The sequence below is a fragment of the Telopea speciosissima genome, chromosome 10, assembly GCF_018873765.1.
Source record: "Telopea speciosissima isolate NSW1024214 ecotype Mountain lineage chromosome 10, Tspe_v1, whole genome shotgun sequence".
Lineage (NCBI taxonomy): Eukaryota > Viridiplantae > Streptophyta > Magnoliopsida > Proteales > Proteaceae > Telopea > Telopea speciosissima.
The window spans coordinates 37097155-37124472 of NC_057925.1; the positions used below are offsets into that span (position 1 = coordinate 37097155).

Below are 27318 nucleotides of genomic sequence, written 5' to 3' on the forward strand. Positions count from 1 at the left end.
GCATAGCTAAAAGAAAGAACAGGACGTTAACAGAGATGTTAAACTCCATGTTATTGACAGCTGGCATGCCCTCTTGCTATTGGGGAGAAGCAGTGTTGACTGCAAATCACATTCTAAATAGACTATCACATTCAAAACTGACTTCTACACCTTATGAACTATGGCACAATCATCCCTGTAGATATGACACTCTTAAGGTTTGGGGCTATGTAGCTTATGTTAGGATACAAGACCCTAGGAGACCTAAGGTGGGAACTAGAATAAACACTTGTGTATATCTAGGTTGTGCAGAAGACAGTGCTGCAGACCGATTTTTGGATCTATCAACCAATGTGGTGATAGAATCTAGGGATGCTATATTCTTTGAGGATAAATTCCTTAGAGATAAAGGCCTGACCTTGCCTGGTTTGACTGAAGTGGTTATAGAATCACCTTTGGAATCTGAACCAATTGTTTCTACACTACTCCCACAATGCTCCTTGAATCAGAATCTAGAAGAGTATCTACTAGAAATTGAGTACCCAAGAATTTTGGTGAGGATTTTGTGACCTACCATTTAGAGGCTGATCCATCCACCTATAAGGAAGCGATGAGATCTAGGGACTCACTGTTATGGAAAGAAGCCATTGATGAGGAAATGAGCTCTTTAATGCAGAATGAGACCTGGTACCTTGTTGATCTACCTAGAGGGGCCAAGACAATAGGGTGTAAGTGGGTACTGAAGAAGAAACTTAATCCGGATGGGTCTATAGCCAGGTATAAAGCACGATTAGTAGCTAAGGGCTATAAACAGGTGAGAGGGATAGATTATTTTGACATCTACTCCCCGGTCTGTCATTTGGCAACAATAAGGATTCTTCTTGCCATAGCATCTATTGAGCACTATGTTGTGCATCAAATGGATGTAAAAATGGCTTTCCTTAATGGAGACCTAACAGAAGAAATCTACATGAACCAACCTGAAGGGTTTGTCATGGAAGGTTCTGAAAAAAGAGTTTGTAAATTAAACAAATCTCTCTATGGTCTTAAACAAGCACCTAAATTGTGGCATAAGAAGTTTGACATGACAGTAAAGAGCCTTGGTTTTCAAACCAGCAACTCGGATAAGTGCCTTTATTTTTTGTCTGAGTCAAACAAGGTCGCGATTATTTGCTTGTATATATACGACATGTTGATTCTAGGTTCTGATCTCTCTGTAGTGAGTGACATTAAAGAAACCTTGTCCAAAGAATTCGACATGAAAGATCTTGGTGTGGTAGACACCATTCTTGGAATGAGAGTAAGCTTCAGTGAGTAAGGGATCACCCTTAATCAGACTCATTACATTGAGAAGCTACTTTCTAGTTGGGGATACAGTGATTGTAAACCGATTGAGACACCCTATGACTATAACAAATGGTTGAAACCTAACACAGGTGACACCGTGAATCAGTTAGATTATTCTAAACTGATTGGTAGTCTTATGTATGCAATGAGTTGCACTAGGCCAGACATAGCCTTTACGGTAGGCATGCTGAGTCGTTTCACTAGTAATCCTGGAAAAGAACATTGGGATGCCCTATCGAGGCTGATGAGATACCTTAGGGGTACTCAAGGTTATGCTTTATGTTATACTGGACATCCTCCAACTTTTGAAGGATATTATGATGTATCTTGGTGCTCAGATTTGGGAGACAGCAGATCCACCAGTGGTTATGTAATTACACTAGGAGGAGCAGTTGTAGCATGGAAATCCAAAAGACAGACTAGTATTGCTCTGTCATCTATGGAATCGAAACTTTATGCTCTAGCTTCTGCGGGAGATGAAACAGAGTGGATAAAGGATCTGATCATGGATATTCCATTGAGGAGTTTTATGTTAAACTCTATATCTATATTCTGTGATAATCAAGCAACAAAGACGATTATGAATAACTCACTCTTTAATTGTAAGAGGAGACACATCAGGCTGAAACAGGCCATGCTGAATTATAAAACAGAACAAGGGATTATCACTTTGATTGATGTGAGATCGAAGGATAATACGACAGATGCCCTTACAAAGGGATTGAACAAAGATCGAACATTCAAAACTACAGGGGAGATGGGGTTAAAGACCATTTAGTCAGGTCTTAACCTAGCCCAATATTATTTTGAATTATTCGAATCTCATCTAGCCTTAGTAAGCATTCGGGACATTTTACATGTTTCAGATAACTTACTTAGGTTACTAAGTATGGGGGTTTGTGAAACCATTCCAAACTTGATGGTGTAGCAAATTTTCATGTGAAGTCTCCTTACTTTGTTATTCCACAAAGGAACATGGAAAATGTCTGATATGTTTCAATGATATTGTGCTAGTCTTTATGTCATTCCAAATTTGATGACATGTCTTTCATAGTATAGTGTACCATTCCAAATTTGATGATACAACATAAATCTATGACTGATATGACGAATACAGTATTTCAAATGGAAACATGGTATGGTCCTTATGATAGAGACTATATAGGATCGAGTTCTTGTAAAGAAACTTGATGATGATGCTTATTATTTTTTGATTTACCTTCAGCCATATATGAAATATACAAAGTTCTTATTGTTGAACTAGATACTATTGTGCAAATGATTGAATTCATAATATCTTATGAAATTCATATTTGACAAATTACAGAGAATGACGAAGATGGAGGAGAACGGTTGAATCTGGATCTCGATGAGGATGACTTACTTGATGAGTAAAGTCACATGGATTGCAAGGACTTTTCCTTTTGATTATTTCTTTTGGTTTAGCCACTTGCATGTGGAACTTCGGATTTATTGTTGGGTTTAGTTTTGATCTAAAACCCTAGTTTTATTTCTTAAAGTTTATTTATTCCTTATTTGATTTATTGGATTATTGATATTCAATTTATATTGATTCAATTACTGATTGAACAATGGTTCCTATACATGTGTAATGGATATATGTAGAACATAGGAGGAGATTGTAAGGGTATTTATGTAATATCCCTTCATATGTTTTAATATAATCCTACTTATGTTAATGCCCAGGCTATGAGGGGCAATCTAGTAATTAGCCTATCTGACCTAAACCCTAGTTGCCCTATATATACTAGCTGGAGGCAGCAGTCTGGGCATTCCAAACTAGATACTCAGGGTGTAATGCTTTAAGCAACCTTGTGCTTAAAACCCTAACCCTAACAGTTACTACAATGAAGCCATCAAGTTGAATGGAAATAATACAACCTATTACTGCAACAGAGCAGCATCATATTTAGAATTAGGGTGGTATGTTACATTTTGGTTTTCTAGAATTATCCTTTTATCATTTCTTACCATTTCAAAATGTCAATTAATGAAATTCCAATTTCTCAATTTGTGCAGCTTTCAGCAAGCTGAAGCTGACTGCACTCGGGCAATATTACTAGACAAGAAAGTAATAAATAAATAGTGTTACACATATTTCTATTTTTGATCATGGTTACTTTTAAATATATTTTCTCAGAAATTAAGATTCTGCTATTACTCCTAATGACGCTATTGTTCAATTATGTTCAAGCATAATTTCAAACTGGATTTTAGAAAACAAGACAAAGCTCAATACCTGAGCACACACACACCCCCTGCTGTCCAATACCTGAGCACACACACACCCCCTTGCTGCCCTACACCTGAGCACCCCCCCTTGCTGCCCAATACCTGAGCACACACCCCCCCTCGCTGCTCTACAACTGAGCACACCCCCCTTGCTGCCCATGTATTATCGATTTCTTTTGATGGTCTCTTATCTTTCCTTTATTGGTTTTATTAATGGTTCGATCTTAGTTTTTCATATGTATAAAAAAGGGAAAAGAATGCTGCCGGACTGTGTTCGCTGCGCCCAGACATAGGGAGGGTAAAATGACCACTCTGATCCCCCCTATTGGATGTCCAGAGATGCGTGAGGAAAAGAGTGTGTAACCCTTTTTCTATTGTTAATGAAAACTGCCCTCATCTATGTGGATATAGGCTTCTTATCGAATCACGTAAATCCTTACATTGTGTGATTATTTCTTCTTTCTATTTATTGTGTTTTTTGAATTATCAGTTTCTACAAAACCCACATACTCAAATCCATCTATTTTCTTATGCATAGGAGTCTGGTTTATTACTTAAACTGGATACTGTGAAAGTTGCCTCCTGAATACAAATCTGATAAAGTTGGAATGAGAGAGATCTAACATTAGCATGGCCCACAAAAATTAAGAAAAAGGTATTGATTAGAAGTGAATGATTCACAATTCTATAAGTCTCTGTAGAAGTAATCTAGCTCAGCACTACCAATTTGGAGTTTTTCTTAAAGTGAATGATTCTAAAAGTGAAAGAGGGTATTGGTAGTCCATCCATATCAGAGCTTTAGTCATAAAGTTTGGAAAAAAAGAGGAAGGCTACACATCCTAGTTGCAAGGCATAGGGACAGCTAAGGCATCATCTTCCACTTAACCATTCTACGAGGAATATTTTTGGTGATCAAAACAATAAATGATATACAGCTTTGTAGCAACTAACAATGGAGTCCACTATTTTGATCCATTTTGCTAAACAATAATTAACAACAAAACTCAAGGATATCACAATCAAAGAATAATTTCATGACATTAAAGGAATGGTGTTTATGAATCAAATAATGGAACTCAAAAGATCTCAGATGTACCCAGAAAATAAAAATCAGAAAGGGGGAGTAATCACAAAGGAAGAGAGAGACCAATTATTCAAGGGAAGTTGGCTCTACAGCCATTAAACGGAGCATCCATGGAAGTTGGCTCTACAGCCAAAAAACAAACAAACAAAAATTGCTAACATGGAGGCTCTATATTCTTATCCTCCCTCTATATTCTAACCGATAGCCTATTTTCCCCTTTCTTTATTGCTGCCATACATTTTGAAATAGTGCTATACTGCTGCTGGATTAAACAAATCTAAAAAAGAAAAAAATGAAGTATACCTGTGGTGAAGATGTTGTATCCCCAATGCAGTGGCCTTTAGAGCTCGTGAACAGGGTGTGTTCAAGCTTCAAACAAAACCCAGATCCAATCATTAACAATGTCACACCCCCATCCCAGACAAGGAATATAATACAATACAAGGGGTGACTAGGACGACACGTGTCATCCCATTAAACTGCCAGGATCACTGACACAGTGTCCCAACACATAGTCATAATCAATATTAAAGTAATATAATATCAGAGTGCGGAAAGGAAATATTATATTCCAAAAGATCAGTAGTTTTGCGGAAGCGTATAAAATCAAATAGTTACAAGATGTTCAAAGGCTAAATGATAAATACTGTAATTAATACATTTCCTAAGACCATCTAATGACTATCAACAAGAGTATAATAGTAAATGTTTATACATAGGCTTTAAGCCCTAAAATAATCAGAAAAGAGACCAAGTCCCAACCATCATTATGCCCTATAGGAAACATCATTTCGAGGACATCGATCACGGTGCTCTTCCACCACCTGTATCATAATATAAAAAGTGTATACACGAAGGGGGTTAACTCCACTGAGCCAGTGAGGGGATGGGGATGCACAAACACTCAATTCACATAGTCCAATGATGCATGCACATGTTAATTCCATTTTTCCACCTATCACACAACTAAGTCAGAGGTATATGCTACTGTGACAATTCAGGAAGCACTGTGGGTCACTTTCATTTATCACCATACTGAATCCTCAATTACCACTCGGGAGCCTACGTCGGACAATGCCACCAAAACATCCCAATGGAAGACCCCAATATAACCATCACAACCATGACTGGCTCTCTCTCACACCACAGAATCCGAGCTCTGGTTAAACAACACCTGAACCCCTGTTGGCAAGAGTCGTAGCATAAGGGTACAAAAGTCCTAGCCGCAAGTATACTACATGTAAATCCTATCGTCCCGAGAGATAATCTGGACGCATCAACTTTTCATCTGATTTAGCACCTGGGTACCAGCACGGCACGGTGCATACAGTTTAATATGACATTCAATCAAAGGTATTATATATGTATTTTGGGGTTTTGGCACCGGCATTCACCGACACCGTAACCCAATAAAGAATGGAAAGCAACCACAACATCATCATATCAATCGTTTAATAAAGTATGCAAAATGCACAATCATGCTTAATAAAATATACTTATAGCATAGTATATATGAAATTAATAATAATAGCAAGCCCAAACAAACCAAACCCACTCACTATATATGTCATTGCCCCGATGTTACAAGTTGTTGCCCCGATTAAGTAACACGTCACAAGATGGGAACTTTAACCTAAATAAAGAGTGAGAACAGGGTTAATTAAGTAAAGGGACAGATCCCCAAAATGTCTCTCTTAATTCTTCTAAGTATAAGATTTCAGAGACAGGGTGATTTAATGGGTGATCTCATGCCCAATTCCTGAATCCACATGTAAATCCTAGCTAACCAGGGACTCAGGAAGGTCTCTGTCAAGTGCGGTTGCAGAAGTGGTTTGTCTCAGAAAATAAAACCGCACATAAATCCTAGCTTTCCAGGGGCCTTCTCAGGGAGGTGGTTGCAAGGGTGGTTTCTCGTAGGTCTTGAAACCATATGTAAAATCATATACCTGTAGAACCGAAATTTGAAAGGTTTCTCACCAGGGGTTCCTTTTCTAAGGGGTTTAAAGGTAAGGAGGCTTTAACGAAGCTTCCTCCTAGATCCATTCGGGTTCTAAGACCTCATTAGATCCATATATCCCAAAGGATTCAAGAGGGAAACCAAGGATAACCTGATCTATAGCTCAAATAGGGTAGAAACCCTAGGTTCCTCAAATAGAATGAGATTGAGAGCTTTAGAATAAGCCATTGAGTGAAATAACTCCACAATAACCAAAGCTAAGAGTTCCAATCGATCTTTGGGTTCCAAGACAAACCCTAGATCGAATCTCCCATTTTCCAAACCCTAAACCCAAAAATAGAAGAAGTGAAGTGGGTTTTAATGGCTTACCTACCCCAAGGTAGAGGAGCTCCACATTGAGGGCTCCAAGAGGTGAGGTCTCAAGCCTCCAACCAAGCTTCTCCACCTTTCTTCCTCCTTTTCTCCTTCCTTCTTCTTCCTCTCCTTCTTTTTCTCTCCTTTCTTCTTTCTTTCTCTTCTTTCCCTTCTTCCCACGTTTTTGGTTGGAGGAGAAGTAATGAGAATGAATGCTTCTCTCCCCTTTTATCCTATTTATAGTAAGTGACTTGGGTCCTTTAAGTCAAATGGATCATGAGAGTCAAATGGGTCGACCCACTGGTTTTAAATAGGAAAGAACCCAATAAGGATGGGTCCATTTGGTTGGGAAAGAAATAGAGTAAACCCATTCTTGGGTCAAATAAATTTAAATGGGCCACTTAAGTTAAATGGGTCACCAAAGTTGGATAGGTCATTAAGCCAAATGGGTTATTTTAAGTTAAATGGGTCAACCCATTAGTTCTAAATAGGAATTAAGATTATTAAAGAATGGGATCCACATGATATGGGGACACAAGTCCTTCTCACGCTTCCCAAGGTAAGTGGGACCCATAAATAAAATATCTCCTACTCAACTAAAATAGCCCGGGAGGTTCAAACCTTGACCCGCACTTCAAGGACATCAAGGGAAAGGATAAATAAATAAAATTAAGGGCTAGAACTTACTTCTTAGCCGTCATGGTTTGTCCCCCATGACCCCGATAGTTTTCTCTACAGGCAAACCTGTACTGTGGTCAATAATTTTGTAGTTGGGCTTGACCACCAGTGAGAACAGCTCACCAGCATATATGGCAGCTGTAACCACACATCACGGGAAGAAAATAATAATTAATTATACTCCCGGGGTGTGGGTATAACATCCTCCCCACCTTACAAGAAATTTTGTCTCCGAAATTTGAGGCAGCTAGGGTCTCAAGTGATAAGGACTATTGGATAACAATATCCCAAGTCACCCACATCTTGAACTAAGTCAAAGGTCGGGTCAAGATGAGGCAGTGCCTACATGGTACAGCAAGTTAGGTTCCACAATCCTCTTTTTCTTACAGGGTCACATTACCACAGGGGTGTGGTTCACAATAACCCTAGGAAAACAGGGTTCCAACTACTAAGTTAAGTCTCAAGGAACAAAAGTTCCCTAAATCTTCCAGATCAGGTGATACCACTCTAGCCTTCACTACTCTGGTCAATCTTAGGTTACAAGATTTAACCTATCCATGTCTCAACATAGGGTTTACATTCTGAAGGCTTTCACATCTGGTTGTCTCATTACCTAACCCAACTTTAGAATGATTTGAAATATTGATGGAATCTCCTATTATTCACTCCCAGTACGGAGGGGACGCATCTGGTGATCTATTACCCCATTCATATCTGTCGTTGGAGAAGGTCTTGTTACATCCTTCAGTTCCTAGCTTCCACAACCTTTAAACATACTACACTGTTATCCCACAGGGAAGAGTCCACATCAGTCCTCTTTCGAGAACCAATAACCTTTACTAACTTTTGTCCAAGTCAACTCTTTAAGCAGGTCTCAATAATTTAACCTACCCGGTCATTAAATTCATTATTCATTACCCTAAGATTTGGTCAACCAAGGTCAGGGCTCCAACTAGTTACACAGCAAGATCGAGGTAAGGTCATACTTGTAGTACCATAAATTACATAGGTTGCCGGCCTTTAGGGAAGCATCAGATGCAAGCACGGTTGTAGGCAAGGCCTTGCATCCACCCTTGCATTCGATCATGGCATGTCACAAATTTTGAAGGTGTTCTTTAACCCAATATGTCCCACTTGGATCTTTAAGTCCCAAGGACAAGGGAAGGGGGTCCTAGGGTCCACTAGGGCCTGGCTATATCATTAAATTCATTGGGCTTAGAGAACTCAAGGGATTGAACTCTCAAAGGTCACGTTCTAGAGTTTTGAGTAATGAAACCCAAACTCCTAGTCACACAAGTCCAAGTTCTATGGGATATCTATATATATTTATATATTTTATTTTCACACCAATACATACGCATAAATTCAATAATTACATTCACATCCCTATGGACATATCTATCATCTAGATCAATCCACAAGAACAAGAAGTTCTCAGGTACGGTTCGTTAAGTCCTTTTTTGGAAAGTCAAATCACGGTGTAGGACTTTCTCTATGAGTCTAAACAAGGTTTGGATAACCAAGTAAAGTTCAAATAAAGTCGTCACTAGCTTGAGGTGTTATGAGTGAGTTCCAAATACACGTGACCTTTATGGCTCACTCAAAGATACCGACCTAAACCAGCCTATTACTTTCTTTTCTTAATATCTATCTACAGGTCTAGATTCTATGCACCCCATTAAGGGTCTCTACCCGTACAGGTTTAGGTTTCTCTATCCATAAGGTTCGGGTCTTTAAATTCACAGGGTCTAAGGTCTTCATCCTCAAGGGTAACTCTTCTCCTTTTATGTAAGAGGGGAGTCACAGCGGTCACCAATGCCTGCTAGTTCTTATTAGCTGGCCTAGTCGGGTACCAATCCTAACCTCTTTCAATTTCAAGTTATTAACTAGACTTAAGTGATCCACACAAATGGGTCACACAATAGGGGTGTCTGATCTAGAGTATAGGCACATAATCATCACATATAGGTGTGGTCAAAAGGTCTCCAAAAAAAATATGAGCTCAAAATCCTAAAAGAAATCGGACGGACTCACGAGCGGCGTCAGTACTCCGGGTGCGTTCGTGGCTCCTCTGTGAAAATAGGGAGAGCGGACTAACGGGCGGATGTGGAATGTGAATCCGTTCGTTCGTTCGGTCTTAGAAGTCTCAATGGCCGAGAGGGTTTAAGTCGAACGGATCTACGGACGGACACATGAGTGTGGATCCGTTCGTTGATCCATTCGCAGAATTTTAACAAAACAGAGCCGCGAGTTTTAAAACTCACTTTTGGCTCCAAAGAAGGGACATAACCGCAAGGAGAAAAAAAAAATTCTACAGGGACTTCTGTTCAAGCTTCCCTTGGGTGGTTTTCTTGTAATCTTAAGCCTCAAGGTTCAACTCTTACTTGTTCAAGATATGACTTTCTTCCCATTCCTACTTTCTCTTTTCTTGGATTTGGGATGAATCATTTCAAGTAGTAATCAAGTCTTGATTTTGCTTGTAATCCCATAGCCATGTATACCAAATCCATGCCAAACCGATTGGGACTAGGGTTTTTGGGTGTAAATCAAGCCCTATTTGATCGATGGCACTAAGTTGTTGGATCCTTGTTTGATTATTGCATCTTTTATAAATTTACAAGTCTTTGCAAGCATTTTAGAGATTGTTACTATGTTTGTCATGTCTAGTTGAATTTTACTTGGATTATGTCCTGATTTTGGTTGTGGTAAATTCCTCAATTCATAATATTTTAGGAAAACTCTTTAAGTTCAAGTTTAATTCTTTTGCATGCCATAAAATCTCATAGAAAATTATCACATTGTCTTATCTTCAAGCATATTCTCTTGTATACATGATTGTTGGTAAAATCCTTGAAATCTTTTCTCTTTTCCTCAAATAGATAATTCTTGTCTCGTGTTGGGGTATTTTCAGCCAATAACTTGCTCGTTTGATATTGGCCAGGATGTAAAGTAACCAAAAGCACATGTTGTTCACATTGATCTCATTATTTACGTCTATGTACTAGGGATCTCACATGGATTTTACATGTGCATTGATCTTATTCATTTCTCTTTACTCTAAACATATTCCTATGGTTATCATGTCTCATTTTCCCTTATAAGCTTTTGTCGCAATACAGTTCCCATATCTTGTAGACATTTCACTTCAATAATTTTATTTGCCAAACATAAAGCTTAAATTATTAGGGTAACATAGTGTTATACCCGCACCCCGGATCATAATTAATTATTATTTCTTTCCTACGATATGTAATTATCACTACCACATATGCTGGTGAACTGTACTCACTGGTGGTCGAACCCAACTACAAAATTATTGATCATAGTACGGGTTTGCCTGTAGAGGAAACTATTCGGGGTCATGGGGGACAAACCATGACAAGGAAATAGTAAGTTCTAGCCTTTAATTTTATTTATTTATCCTTTCTCTCGATGCCCTCAAAGTGCGGGTCAAGGTTTGGACCGTCCGGGCTATTTGAATTGAATTGGAAAATTTTTATTTGTGGGTCCCACTTGCCTTGGGGAAACATGTGAAGAGCAATTATACCCAAATCATGTGAGCTCATCTTTTAATTAGGTTCTTTCCTAATTATAACTAGTGGGCAGGCCCATTAGCTTAAGAGGCCCATTGGGCTTAAGTGGTAATTTAACCTAAGGGTCCATCTAACTCTATTTGACCCAAGGTTGGGTATTCCTTTCTCTTACCCAAATAGAACTAATGGGTCAACCCATTAAGCCTTCTTGACCCATTTAACTTGGATCGACCCATTCAACCTATTTGACCCATTTGACTTGTGGGATCAAAAATGGGTTTTATTCTATTTCTTGTCCAACCAATTGGACCCATCCTTATTGGGTTCTTTTCTAATTAAAACCAATGGGTCGACCCATTTAACTTAAAGGACCTAAGGCCCATTTTCTATAAATAAGACAAAAGGGGGGGGGGGGAGAAGCATTCATTCTCATTACTTCTCCTCCAACAAAAAACGTGGGAAGAAGAGAAAGAAGAGAAAGAAAGAAGAAAGGAGAGGAAAAGAAGGAAGGAGAAAAAGGAGGAAGAAGGGTGGAGAAGTGGTCTTGGAGGCTTAAAGAACTCACTTCTTAGAGCCTCAACGTGGAGCTCTTCTACCTTGGTGTAGGTAAGCCATTAAATCCCACTCCACTTCTTCTATTTTTGGGTTTTAAGGTTTGAAAAATTGAAAAGACTTAACCTAGGGTTCTCTTGGAACCCAAGGAATCGATGGAACCTCTAAGCCTTGGTTATTGTAGAATTGTTTTACTCCATAGCTTGTTCTAAAGCTCTCAATCTCATTCTAATTGAAAGACTTAGGGCTTCTACCCTATTTGAGCTATAGATTAGATTCTCCTTGGTTTCCCTCTTGAATCCTTTGGGATATATGGACCTAATGAAGTCTTAGAACCCTAATGGACCTAGGAGGAAGCTTCCTTGAAGCCTCCTTACCTTTAAACCCCTTGGAAAAGGAACCCCTGGTGAGAAACCTTTCAAATTTCGGTTCTGTAGGTATGTGGTTTTACATATGGTTCCAAGACCTACGAGAAACCACTTGTGCAACCGCACTTGGCAAAGACATTCCTGAGCCCCTGGTTTTCTAGGATTTACCTGTGGTTTCAGAAATTGGGCATGAGACCACTCCTGCAACCACTCTACTTCTGAAACCTTATACTTAAAGAGATTATGGGAGACCTTTTGGGGATCCGTCCCTTTACTTAATTAACCATATTCTTACTCTGTGTCTAGGTTTAAAACTCCCATCTTGTGGCATATTAGTTAATCGCGGTGACAACTGTAACTTCGGGACATAACTTATATTATGAGTGGGTTTGGTTGTTTGGGCTTGATATTATTATTGCATTGTATATTATGTCATCATTATAAATTATTAAGCATGCTTGCACATATTGCATACTTTTATATATGATTGTTATGATATTGATTGGAGATGCTTTACTTTGATGGGTCTCAGTGCCGGTGGGTGCCAGTGTCGAAACAACGGATACTATATACATTTATGAAGTAATTATGTTAAATGTCATGTTGAACTGTATGCGCCGTGCCGTGTTGGTAATCAGGTACTAAACCAGATGAAAAGTTGATGCGCTCGAATTACCTCTCGGGGCGATAGGGCTTGCATGTAGTATATCTACGGCTAGGATTTTGCACCCTTATGCTACGACCTTTACCAACAGGGGTTTAGGTGTTGGATAATCAGTACACCAGATTCTGTGGAGGGGAGAGAGGCCAGTCATGGTAGTATTGATTATCGGGGGTCTGCCACTGAGTGGCCTTGGAGGCTTCGATCGGCGTAGGTCCCAGGTGACAATTGAGGTTTCATTGTGGCGATAAGTTAAGTGACCCACAGTGTCTCCCGAGTTGTTGCAGTAGCATATACCTTTGACTTAGTTGTGATGTTAGGTGAAAAATTTATTTAACATATGCATGCATCATTGGACTATGTGAATTGTGTATTTATGCATCCCCATCCCCTCACTGGCTCAGTGGAGCTAACCCCCCTCGTGTACACATTTTTTAGATTATGATGCAGGTACGGAGGAGCCGGAAGCTGTGTTTGAGGAACATGACGACGTGTGTCCTTGTGACGATTGTGCCTACGGGCCGTGAGAATTCTAGGGACTTGTTCCCCTTTTTGTTTATTTTAGAGCGTAGGCCCATGTATAAACATTTACTGTTATACCCTTGTTGATAGTTATTAGATGGTAATGGAAAATGGATTAATTACAGTATTTATCATCTAGGCTTTGATCATCTTGTAACTATTTGATTTTATACGCTTCCGCAAAACTATTGATCTTTTGGAATGTAATATTCCCCTTTCCACACTCTGATATTATATTGTTTTAATATTGGTTATGAGTGTGCGTTGGGACACTGTGTCAGTGATCCTGGCAGCTTAGTAGGATGACACGCGTCTTCCTAGTCACCCCTTATAATGTATTTTATTCCTTGTTGGGATGGGGGTGTGACACATAGGCCACAAGAGGGGCGAGAAAAAAATCAAATGAAGGTAACAAATACCTAAAATAGGTTGGTTAAACCAAACATGGCCAAAAATCCTTTCTGGCTTGGGCGGTATTATGCCTGGTTTTACTCAAGTATGAAACCGTAGGTAAATCCGCCTGAGACTAAAACCAAAATAAATAGCATTGGCTAAGCGCGGATTTTAAGGTGGTTTTTATCTGGGCTGAAACCATATGTAAAACCGTCGGGCCTTTTTCTTTAAATTTAAAGTCCGCGATTTAAAGGCTCATTTTCCTCCTTTCAAAACACAACTCTAAAGCTCTGGAGAAATCCCAACCGCGATCGTACTTGCTCTTTCCTCACTTCTTGATGGATTTTAGTGCTCCAATTCACTCCTCAACAACACGCAATCGCATTCAGGTAAGATCTCCCTCTCTCCCATCGATTTATCTCTCTTGGAGAAGACCCAAAACACGATTTCAGGTTTGGAAGCTTGGGGTTTTTGCTTCCTTTTTGCTTAGTAGGTTACTCACAATCTCATTGTAACCATTTTCTCACCCTAGGCAACCTATACAAGGGCTTGCATACGATCTTGGCATCTAACTCAAGGATTTGAGTTGGATTTTGGAGAAACCCAAACCCTAATCGAATTTTATTTATTTATTTATTTTTGCCATATTTGAATCGGTCTTACCAGATAGGGCTTAGTTTACATCCTTTGAGCTGTCACAAGCTATATTTACTTATTTCTCATAATTTCAGCTTCCAACCACAAAATCTGAACAAATTTTGAAGTTCAAGGCATGCTCCAAGATTGAATAAACCCATTTCTTGCTTGAACCCACTGTTTTGTTTGAAATATTACTTTCTAGACATAGTGTGGCCATCAATCTCTATCATGTATGGTTGCATTCACATAGTGGCTATGCATTCCCTTTTTCCCCAACTTCTTAGATCATATTTTGATAAAAATCATAATTTTCTAGCCTAAGAATCCTGTTGTAACTTAATTTGCTTTGAAGGAAAAAGAATCAAAGGCTAGGTTTTAAACCTCATAGACTTACATTGATCATCCTACTTAGGCTTTAGCATTCAAGGTACTAATTTGTTATAAATCTTGGCTTTTGGCTGCAAGTTAAAATAATCAATGGCTCCAAGAACACGATGTGCATGCATTGAACAAGTTGCACCAACTGTCCTAGATCCACTATGATTTAAAATTAAAGATAGAGGACCAAGAGCTTTACCAAGACTACTTCCGCTTCAGAAATATAGTGGAAGAACAGGATGTAGTATTGGATGATCTCAAGCCTACAAGGTGGGGCAGAGATTCGAGGCATTGGGGTGGACCAACATTCTCAACCTCTTTGAACCATACTACCCGAAACTCATTCGCCATTTCTATGCAAATCTGGATACCGAGAACTTGGACATACAGAATTATCGGGTTGTTTCATATGTCAAGGGGGTCCCTATAGCCTTCACAGCAGCACGGTTAGCGGGGATTCTTAATGTGTCTATTGGGGAAGCGAAGACCTATTGCTCACCGGGAAAGAACCCATATATCTTCATCAAGCGGGAGATAGTGACATTCTGACGGTCATCAGGCAGCTGAACCTGCGAGTGGTGGATGGGTTCGATGAGGTCACGAAGCAACTCTCTGACCAGACTTGGCGCCTAGAGGGTATTGAGAGAGGGGTAGATGACATCAACACCTTTCTTGGTCATGGTGGTGGCAGTGCAAATGACTAGCTCAGCTTTCTCTCAACAAATTGAAGTTATCTCGGATCAGTTCTTCTTGTTCTTATCTTAGGATAGATATTTGTGGAGCTCTTTTACTTTTCCTTTGGTTTTCCCTTTTCTTTTTTTTTTTTTTTTTTCTTCTTTTGATCAGTTTGTTTGGAACAACTGGGAACTTTTAGAAATGGTGGACTTATATATTTAATCTGAGATGGACAGAATCAAATGTCTTGAATTGGAACAAATGGGATCTTGCATTCTGAGTTGGGAAAGACACAGTTATGCCCAAACAGAGAATCTGGAACAATTATGGTGTTTAGATTGGTATCTTTTGATTGAGTAGGATGGAGTCATATGTTATTATTGGAATGGATGAAATCATGAATGTTGAAATGAGAAGGATATGGTTGCCTTCCAGGAAGATTTGGAACAATTGGATATTTGTAATTAATCTTATATGTATCTCTATGTATTTGCTTAATTCTCTCTTGTGTAAATCATTGTTAATAATTGTGCTTGGTTATAATTGATTCATTATTGTTTATGAATTATAACATATAATTGCCTATTTATGACCTACTTAAGACTCAACCAAACAATTACATAGTTGTAGCTTAACAGCCTATGGTTCATGTCCTAAGTTCCATGTTGCTAATTATCTTTTAAGTTCTTGTTTCACCACAATTACTCTTCTCCTATGTCTGCACACAATCATTTATGTTCTCGAAGATTTTTAGTTTAGAACCTAATTGTGGAGAGTAAATCAAGAGTCCGCGAGACTGTGGTTGGTGCAGAGTATCATTGCTCTGATACCACTCTGTCACACCCTCATCCCAGACAAAGAATATAATACAATACAAGGGGTGACTAGAACGACGCGTGTCATCCCATTAAACTGCCAGGATCACTGACACAGTGTCCCAACGCACAATCATAACCAATATTAAAATAATATAATATTAGAGTGCGGAAAGAGAATATTACATTTCAAAAGATCAGTAGTTTTACGGAAGCGTATAAAATCAAATAGTTACAAGATGTTTAAAGGCTAAATGATAAATACTGTAATTAATACATTTCCCAAGACTATCTAATAACTATCAACAAGGGTATAACAGTAAATATTTATACATGGGCTTTAAGCCCTAAAATAATCAAAAAAGGGACCAAGTTCCAACCATCATTATGCCCTGTAGGCAACATCATTTCGAGGATATCGATCACGGTGCTCCTCCGCCACCTGCATCATAATCTAAAAAGTGTGTACATAAGGGGGTTAGCTCTACTGAGCCAATGAGGGGATGTGGATGCACAAACACACAATTCACATAGTCCAATGATGCATGCACATGTTAATTCTATTTTTTCACTTATCACACAACTAAGTCAGAGGTATATGCTACTGTGATAATTCAGGAAGCACTGTGGGTCACTTCCATTCATCACCATAATGAATCCTCAATTGTCACCTGGGAGCCTACGCTGGACAATGCCACCAAATCATCCCAGTGGTAGACCCCAATATAACCATCACTACCATGATTGGCTCTCTCTCATACCACAGAATCCGGACTCTGGTTACCCAACACTTGAACCCCTGTTGGCAAGGGTCGTAACATAAGGGTACAAAAGTTCTAGCTGCAAGTATACTACAAGCAAATCCTATCGTCCCGAGAGGTAATCCGGGCGCATCAACTTTTCATCTGGTTTAGCACCCGGGTACCAGCACGGCACGGCGCATACAGTTCAATATGACATTCAATCAAAGATATTATATATGTATTCCGGGGTTCTGGCACCGGCATTCACCGACATCGTAACCCAATAAAGAATGGAAAGCAACCACAACATCATCATATCAGTCATTTAATAAAGTATGTAAAATGCACAACTATGCTTAATAAAATATACTTATAGCATAGTATATATGAAATTAATAATAATAGCAAGCCCAAACAAACCAAACCCACTCACTATATATGTCATTGCCCCGATGTTACAAGTTGTTGCCCCGATTAAGTAACACGTCACAAGATGGGAACTTTAACCTAAATAAAGAGTGAGAACAGGGTTAATTAAGTAAAGGGACAGATCCCCAAAAGGTCTCTCTTAATTCTTCTAAGTATAAGATTTCAGAGACAGGGTGGTTTCATGGGTGGTCTCATGCCCAATTCCTGAATCCACATATAAATCCTAACTAACTAGGGGCTCAGGAAGGTCTCTGTCAAGTGCGGTTGCACAAGTGGTTTGTCTTAGGAAATGAAACCGCACATAAATCCTAGCTTTTCAGGGGCCTTCTCAAGGAGGTGGTTGCAAGGGTGGTTTCTCGTAGGTCTTGAAACCATATGTAAAATCACATACCTGCAGAACCGAAATTTGAAAGGTTTCTCACCAGGGGTTCCTTTCCCAAGGGGTTTAAAGGTAAGGAGGCTTCAAGAAAGCTTCCTCCTAGGTCTATTCGGGTTCTAAGACCTCATTAGGTCTATATATCCCAAAAGATTCAAGAGAAAAACCAAAGAGAACCTAATCTATAGCTCAAATAGGGTAGAAACCCTAGGTTCCTCAAATAGAATGAGATTGAGAGCTTTAGAACAAGCCATTGAGTGAAATAACTCCACAATAACCAAAGCTAAGAGTTCCAATCGATCTTTGGGTTCCAAGACAAACCCTAGATCGAATCTCCCATTTCTCAAACCCTAAACCCAAAAATAGAAGAAGTGAAGTGGGTTTTAATGGCTTGCCTACCCCAAGGTAGAGGAGCTCCACGTTGAGAGCTCCAAGAGGTGAGGTCTCAAGCCTCCAACCAAACTTCTCCACCTTTCTTCCTCCTTTTCTCCTTCCTTCTTTTTCCTTTCCTTCTTTTCCTCTCCTTTCTTCTTTCTTTCTCTTCTTTCCCATCTTCCCATGTTTTTGGTTGGAGAAGTAATGAGAATGAATGCTTCTCCCCCCTTTTGTCTTATTTATAGTAAGTGACTTAGGTCCTTTAAGTCAAATGGGTCATGAGAGCTAAATGGGTCGACCCACTGGTTTTAAATAGAAAAGAACCCAATAAGGATGGGTCCATTTGGTTGGGCAAAAAATAGAATAAACCCATTCTTGGGTCAAATAAACTTAAATGGGCTACTTAAGTTAAATGGGTCACCAAAGTTGGATGGGTCATTAAGCCAAATGGATTATTTTAAGTTAAATGGGTTATTTTAAGTTAAATGGATCAACCCATTAGTTCTAAATAAGAATTAAGATTATTAAATAATGGAGTCCACATGATATGGGGATACAAATCCTTCACACGCTTCCCAAGACAAGTGGGACCCACAAACAAAATATCTCCTACTCAACTAAAATAGCCTGGGCGGTTCAAACTTTGACCCACACTTCAAGGACATCAAGGAAAAGTGTAAATAAATAAAATTAAGAGTTAGGACTTATTTCTTAGCCGTCATGGTTTGTCCCCCATGACCCCGATAGTTTCCTCTACAGGCAAACCCGTACTGTGGTCAATAATTTTGTAGCTGAGTTTGACCACCAGTGAGAACAGCTCACCAGCATATATGGTAGCGGTAACCACACGTCACGGGAAAAAAATAATAATTAATTATACTCCCGGGATGCGGGTATAACAAACAAAGCCAGAAAGAGTGAGAGAGATAGACAGAGACACCGAGAGAGATAACAGAAGTAGTACCTTTTACTTCTCCTACAGGTTGTTGATGAGATTCGAAGTGGGAAGCACGAATCAGTTGAGAAGCCCCTAGGAGAGTGAGGCGAGAAGACGAAAGGGTGTTTTACAAAAAAAAAAAAAAAAAAAAAAAAAAAAAACCAAAGGGTGGGTTTCGATTATAGCATAGGTATTTCGTTTTTGGTAAGACAATACATATCTCGTACCAAAAAAGGATACGTTTTTTTTTTTTAATTTTAAGTGTAAACCATTGTAATTCAAATCAATGCATAAAATTTAAGTGTTTTAATCCTACGGTTCAAAACCTACCCCTCAAAAGATTCCTAAATGGGGTGGACAGACCAGAAAACCCCGTCCCTATATAAAATTAATAGCAATTAACCACAATCACAAATAACTACACCTAAACAAAAATCAACACATACAATGTAACTGATCATATAACTACAATTCATTATGCAAAAGTTTGAGAGAGAGAGAGAGATGGGGTCTTTTGATGTCTCTAGATAGGACAGAGAGAGAAGGATGGGGTCTTCTAATGTCCCTAGATAAGAGAGAAAGAGAGAGAGAGAGAGAGATGGGGTCTTCTAATGTCTCTAGATAGAACAAAGAGGAAAACGTGGTTGGAATCTTACCAAAAAAACTAAGAATATAAGGTTAGAATTGTGTTTTTTTTTTTGGTTAAATACGAGGTTGGAATATGTGAACGATGATTTTTTTTTTTTTTTGGAGAAAATAAAAGATGAATTGAGACCCTATTATAGAAATACGAGGTTGGAATATCTGTTAACGATGAATTGTAACCCTATATATAATTGATGAACTGTAACCCACTAACTCTATATGTAATGGATATCACAAGCTTTTCTCTCCATGGCCCTATAGTGGACGCTTTCAACTGTCTTAGTCTTTGCTTTTTCCTCCATGGTCCTATTGGTGGACGCTTTCAACTTTCTAGTATTACCTTTTGCTGGCCCGTGTAAAACGAGTTTGTTTTAGGGAAAAGGATAGGCACATCTGGCCTCCGCTCAGGTTCACCTATGAGAATATTTTCGTACGCATCAATGGTGGGGTTTTAGTCCTCATGTTAAACGAATTTCACAAGTTTTACGGATCCTGTCTCCTTACAGAGTGAGTAATTCCACTTCAGGTACCCTATATTGTGTCATGCCAGTGTCCTTACTCTTGTCCATATCTCCTCTCCTTTCTTTCTTTTTGAGAAAAAGTAATGAATTTTTCCATCATGGTGGTTAGAACTAAGTGGGAGCAATACAATGTGAGGTGAAATATAGGTGAGGATTAATGAGTTTTTAACTTTCGGGAATCCTTGGGTAAGATACGCTAGCACTGATTACTGTGTCTTTCTCTCTCCTCAAACCAACTTGTCTCAGTCGAAGCCTGGAACCGATCCTTCCCCTTACCGTATGAGATGATTTTTGGAGCTGATTTTGGGACCAATTATTTTATGGGAATGGACGATTCTGGGATGGCTTTCTTAACGGGTCCAAAACCAAGAGATCAATACGGATTCGGTTGGAACTGGAACCACTAGGACCCGTTTAAGACGAATGTTTACTTATTTAGGTTAGTTAATACATAATAGATACAATTTATATGAGGGTTATCTTGTAATTACAAAGAAAAAACTAATAGTGCTATCTGTCGAAGAAACACTTGTATTTGAGTGTTTTGAGACTTTGAAGGCCCACATTCGTTAAGGAAAGGAACCGTGCTATGTCGTAACTACCAAAAAACACTTGTATTTAAATGTTTGAGACTATGAGTGACCAGAAACATTAAGGAATTGGACCGGACCATCTCGTTATTAGATGGGACTAGATCCTAGTTTTGAGACTGTTTTTTATATCGCATTGTTTTAGGATTGATCCTCTTGGTGTTGGATTTATGACTTTACGTGTCCATCTAACCCGGTTTACTGTAAATTGAACTGTTTATTTATTTTGGTTTAATTTTTTAATACGCGATATAAACTTTTTGAGCATTATGTCTCTAAGTTTATATTTTAAAAGGTAGTTACGGTTAGGGTTTGGGTTGGGCATCCTTATTATATGGTCGTCGCATTGGGTATGCCTAGACATATTGATGTTAGGGTACGAATGCGAATACACATATGGATGTGTATTGACAAATAATCTTATTTTTTTGTGTCAATTCCCACATGTATTACTACCAGATGTAGGTTTGGGATAGACATGTGTCAGCGAGATCCAGTACCTGAGAGAATCTTATCACTACAAAATATGATCACATACTTTGATTCATCAATGACTGGGATTCCATGAACCAAATTTGATGTGTTGGGTACGTGCGAACATTTTGTGAGTGAAAGACTCAACATGGTCTCCACTGTCCGATTGAGGAACATCAAGAGAGGGATTGCCTATGAATGGTCGGATCAGAATCTGGATCGAGTATCCGTTTTAGTAATGATTTGCAAACATATTTTTACATAAAACGATACTTACATGTATATTTTAATTAAAGTGTTTAATCGATTTTGCAGATCCGATTACGTACACAAACACTCTAATATGGACATGTACTATGGAATGGGGTTTGATATTATTTAAATACATATATGCTAGCAAAAAAACCAAAAAAGTTGTGGCTGTGCAGATAAGGGACAATCTGTGTCTGTTTTACTAGACAGCTTGATGGAGATAAGTATTGTGCAACAACGAAGGATGAACTGGCACCCACGGTGGTGGGAGTGGCAGCGGCCAATGGCAAAGTGAGGCCGATGGCGGTGGGATTGGCTGTCGCTGGGGGAGGAGATCTCCACGTGGGAGAGTCCGTCAGCCATAGATGGAGCTCAATGGAGCTAAAATAAATTAGGGAATAGAGAGCTCGGTGGAGAAGGTGGCTCTTGATACCGTGTTTACTTAGAGAACGTATTGCACTCACTTTTCTCTACCTTGTAATGAGCCATTCATATATATATAGACTGCAAGATACATCAGATCCTTCTAGGATGGAAACCTTAGAGGTTATACAAGGAAAGCAAATATGTATACGTATATGTATATATATGGCCATTATCATCATCAGTTTAGTAAGCCATTGATGCTGTCATGGTTGAAGAGCGTGGGGAGATCCTTGTCTCCTCGACCACTACAATTGACAACTACTTTGGCCTTGTTGGGCAATGTAGGGCAAAGCTTCTCCAAGAATGCTACGGCATGGGAGGCCTCCAAAGCTGGTAGTATCCCCTCTAATCTGCATAGCCGCTGGCAAGCTGCAACCACCAATAAAAATGCCATTATCTAATAAAGATCAGTTTGAATTGTGGGTGATTCAATCCTAAATTTTCTCTGGTTTTTTTTAATTTTTTCAAAGGAAATAATAACTATGCTATTTTCATTTTTTTTTCTTTAAATATGGATTCATTAATAATTAAAAAAGAGAAACTACAATGAATCAAAAGCCTGAGAATCAAAAAGATCAGTTTGATATGAATCGTGATCTTCTACGGCACGCTGTCCATAGCGACCTATGCGGCCAAAAATATTGCTGCATGCAATGTCCGCCTTACCCCTGCCCAAGCGCCTTGCTCGAGCAGGGGTAAGGCAAACATTGCGCGTGAGCGCCATAGAAGATCTGTATAGACTGGGCAGGGGACAGTGGGGACAGTGGGGACAGTGGGGTCTATCTGTCCACAAATTTCAACTTGATCTGACCTGCCATGTAGCTGAACTAAGTGCCTGTTTAAGAAATGCATGCCCTTGAATTAAATGTAAATTGCAATAGTTTTAGATACCATGAAGAGCTTCTTCATCCGTCACATTGTAGAACTCGGCGCGTCTTGTGTCTTTTAGAAAGCTCAACTCTGGTCCTACCCCTGGGTACTCCAACCTGGAAAAGTGTGAAACAAAAATGAAATATTTAATAATTTGATCATATAAAGTTGGGCCCATAGGATATCTTATCATGGCTTTGGGCAATAAGGAAGTAAATAACAATTATTCCATACACGTGTCATAGTAGATGATATTAAAAAAAAAAAATTTTAAAAAAAAATTTATAATTTTGGACAATAAGGGTTACTCCATTGTGACCATATGGTTACGGGTTCAAATCTGGAAGCAGTCCCGCTACGAAAGCAGGGGTAAAATTGCCTACATTATGACCCTCCCTAGATCCCGCAATGATGGGAGCCTTGTGCATTAGATACGCCATTTTTTATTTTCTTACAAAACTAAGTAAATTTTATTATTATTAAGTGATTTCAAATTTAGAAGAAAAACGTTCCTTTTTTTTTTTTCATTGAGAAAATAATAATAAAAAAATCAAAATATTCTTACTTATCTTTCCTTTAAATTTCTTGCCAAACAAACATGCCCTTCAATATTTCCTTTTTCCTCAATGAGAGGGAGGGGATTGGTGTTTGGAAATTCTTAGCCCAGTCCATTTGACATGTGTAACACATCTCTATATCGGTTGATCACATGTAATACTCAACACGTGTCTTGTTCATTGTCATTTAAAGTGCATAAATGGACATTTCTAGAGAAAAAGCAAAGGTGTTGCGCTGCCCCATACATAAGTACAACGGAGCGACCAACAGTTGTCTAGTGCAGTTGATGAGTTATGGTACGTTTCATGCTCATGCTCACTAGGAGGTCTCGAGTTGAAGTCTCTTGGTTGATACCTTTCCCCTCCCTATTCCCCATTCCCCCCCCCCCCCCTAAAAGTAAAATATATATAAAATACTCCCAATTCCAAAAGTACAATGGAGCTAGACACTATTAGAGATGGCATATCTATTAAGGTCTATATTTTCAGAATAAGTGAAAGAAAACAATAAAAAAAATCATGTGAGAGGAAAACTGCTCACTTTTTTCCGTACTTACCCGACAGCAACGGAGTGAGCCCCAACGATCTGCCCCTCTGTGCTCTGTAACAGATAGCTCATGGCGCCATGATAAACACCCACTTCTCCCATGGCGAGAGTTGCAGAGTGTTTCCCACTGTCAAGCCCAAGCCCAGCTCCCTCTACACCGATCAACCTCACGTCTTCATCTCTAATGAATTCATGAAACAAACCCAGCGCGTTGGAGCCGCTTCCCACGCACGCAACCAAAACATCTGGTTTACCACCCCACCTCTCTATGGCTTGCTTCCTTGTCTCCTTCCCAATCACACTCTGAAACTCTCTCACCATGCTCGGGCATGGATGAGGTCCTGCCACCATACCACTTAAGTAGTAACTAGTTTCCAAGTTCCCGATCCATTCTCTGATAGCTTGTGAGGTTGCATCCTTGAAATTTCCCTCTACACTCCTAACCTGCAATATTACAATTGGAATGTTAAAAAAGTCCAATAGGCATTGTGGAAAAGGATCCCTACGATGCCAGTGTAGATTCCATCTCATATCTTATCACATTCCAAGTTGTGGACCGCTCACTCTCGCCATATTAAATGACCTTTATTTACAAATTATTTCCAGCCAAGCCATTGTAGAATCCTCTGTCATACTGCAGGGTGTGCGTGGCACAATAGATCATGTGGCCTGTTGTGTCGCAAAATGTGTACCATACACCCGGCAATACATCAGAGGTTTTTTATTCTTGTACATGCTCTCATTGCAAATACACGGAAGAGCCACACTCTCCCACAAATTACCCTGACTCTTCGTTAAATTACGAAAATGGCAGATTGTCATGTGGTGCTTAGTGCTCATGGACTCATGGTGTTGGTAGGTCACATCATAACAACTCTTATTTTATTTTTCTATAATTAGAAATCAAATGCATTAATTAAAAGGTCATAGATACATCAGAGCGACTCTTATTGAGTGTTGCTTCCACCCATACTTGGAAAAATAGGTAAAAAACAGGTGATTCAGTCTTGTCAAAATCGATCAAGGTAAATCATATTTTTTTAATATTTTAATAAAATAAATATGTTTAAATTAGTAAAAAATTAGAAAAAAAATATAGAAAAAAATATGGAACAAAACAAATAAAATAATAGGTCACATATCAATGCATTTTGAGTTTATACCATTGAACAAGAGAATGGAATCGAAGAGTTGAGGGTTTCTTACTATTTTAGAATACGGATTTAATATTTTACTCAACTCAAATTCAAGTGAACAGTTTTACGATTTAAAAAAAAAAAAATGATTAAACTCGTTGAGTTATCATGACTTGGGTAAAAATATCGAATCTTATTTGTCTCGGATGATTTATGACTCAATTTCATCCTTTTTTACCTTGACTTAGTCTACATGACTCTTGATCAGATTTTCAAAAACTTTTACTCGACTAGGGTGACTCGGCTCAGTCAAAATCTAGTTTTCCAACTATGCAGACACCATGAGAAAATAAGGTGAAATGTTGAGGATAATATGGAATTTAGTAGGGCATAGGCCCCGAGAGAGAGAGAGAGAGAGAGAGAGAGAGATAAATTTCCTATACTGCGTACTGTGTTTGTCACATGAAATTTTTTAGGGAAGCAATTCTCTGTCCGAGAGTGTGACCTACGCCAGCACTCCCATGTGTCTATCTCTCTCCTCCTTAAAACAAGGGGGTAGAAGTATCTTTTCACATAGGGACGAGAGAGATAGACTCTACGCAAGCACTCCTGGACATAAAACTTTTTCCCAAATTTTTACCGTTTTCATTCTTGTCTTGACTTTTTTTTTTTTTAATGAATCTTTTTTTACCTTCACCCAGCTAGTCAGCTCACATCAGGTGCCCCTGACCACTAATTTGACTAGATAGAGTCACAACTGAGGGGGATTTAAATAGAAACTGGGCCCAATGATATGGGGCAAAGTTTCCTAGGATGTCGCTATACTACTGAGATTTTTCACATGAAATCTTTCAATCTTTTTTTTATTTTCTTAGGAATGTTTTTAATGGACCTCTTTTCTCGACTTTGTAAGCCTAATGTGTTTAATGGCCTAATGGACCTCTTTGATTCCATTTTCTTCACCATAGTTAGGGTGATGTGGGAATTTTTTATTCTCTCAAGTGCTGCCCCATGAAAGGTGGATTTCTTCGCCCTGTTGATGTTGGTTCTCATTTTGCCTTTGTACACGAACAAGGGCCATGCTAGCACTCCTCCGTAGAGAACTCTCTCCCCAAAGAAGAAAACCATAGGAAAATAAAAAGATGGAAGGCAAAACAACCAAAAGAGAGCGCGTGGTCTCATAACATACCTGTGCTCCCATTAACTTCATTGACATGACGTTTTGGGGCTGTTTCTCCATGTCTGCAGTGCCCATGTAGACGATACACTCCAAGGCAAGCCTTGCACAAGCAGCCGCCGTTGCTACTCCATGTTGCCCAGCTCCGGTGGCTGCCACCACACTCCTCAGCCCCATGCGCTTGGCAAGCATGGCCTGCCCCACTGCGTTATTGATCTTGTGAGACCCTGTATGGTTAAGATCTTCTCTCTTTAGGTATATCACCGGCCCTTCTCCATTCCCTTTCTTGTAGTGGTCACTCAAACGCTGTGCTAAGTAGAGAGGCGTCTCCCGCCCTCCGTAGTCTCTTAGTGTCTTTGCCAACTCCTCCTGTACGAATAAATTGAAATGTTAGCTTCTTTATAAAAGGTTTTATCAAACATAGAGTCAGAAAGAATAAGTTAATGAAATTAATGAACCTGAAACTCGGCATCTCTAACAACGGAGTTGAACTCAGTTTCAAGCTCGCTGAGAGAAGATATGAGTGTTTCTGGTACAAACTTTCCTCCATACATCCCGAATTTCCCTGGAACGAACGGTGATAACCTCTCTTTTTCGACTAGAGGTTTTGCTGTCGGTGAAGAACGTTGGATGACCAAAGAATTCAATGCTGACCCAGTAGAAACAGCAGCACCTAGACATTTTGTCGAACAGATTACACCGGTGAAATTTCTAGTTGCTGGAAATTTCGATTCAGGAACACACTTGGGTTTGATCATGTAACTGATCATGCCCATTTCCTTGCAAATGCAATTCATTCTACAAAAGGGTGTGTTTGTGTGTGAGAGAGAGAGAGAGAGAGAGAGAGAGAGAGATGGGGTCTTTTGATGTCTCTAGATAGGAGGACCAAGAGAAATACGAGGTTAGAATATCTGTGAATGATGACTTGTAACCCTATATATAATTGATGAATATGGATGAGAGATGTAATGGATTTCACATCAGTGGACGCTTTCTAATGTCTAGTCTTTGCTTTTTCCTCCATGGTTCTATTAATGGACGCTTTCAATTTTTTATTTCTGACCCATGTTAAACG

At 39.1% G+C, this 27318-nt stretch overlaps 1 protein-coding gene across 1 annotated transcript; it reads right to left on the minus strand.

Annotated features, from left to right (window-relative positions):
* Positions 1–631: 631 nt before the first annotated feature.
* Positions 632–26892, minus strand: LOC122641816 (tryptophan synthase beta chain 2, chloroplastic). Its single transcript, XM_043835120.1, has 8 exons — positions 26702–26892; positions 26256–26612; positions 23941–24374; positions 22848–22942; positions 22124–22325; positions 6095–6105; positions 1615–1622; positions 632–642 (listed from the first exon to the last, which is right to left on the minus strand). The coding sequence occupies exons 1-5, from the start codon at positions 26795–26797 to the stop codon at positions 22135–22137; spliced, it is 1173 nt and encodes a 390-aa protein (XP_043691055.1). The 5' UTR covers positions 26798–26892; the 3' UTR covers positions 632–642; positions 1615–1622; positions 6095–6105; positions 22124–22134.
* Positions 26893–27318: the final 426 nt, after the last annotated feature.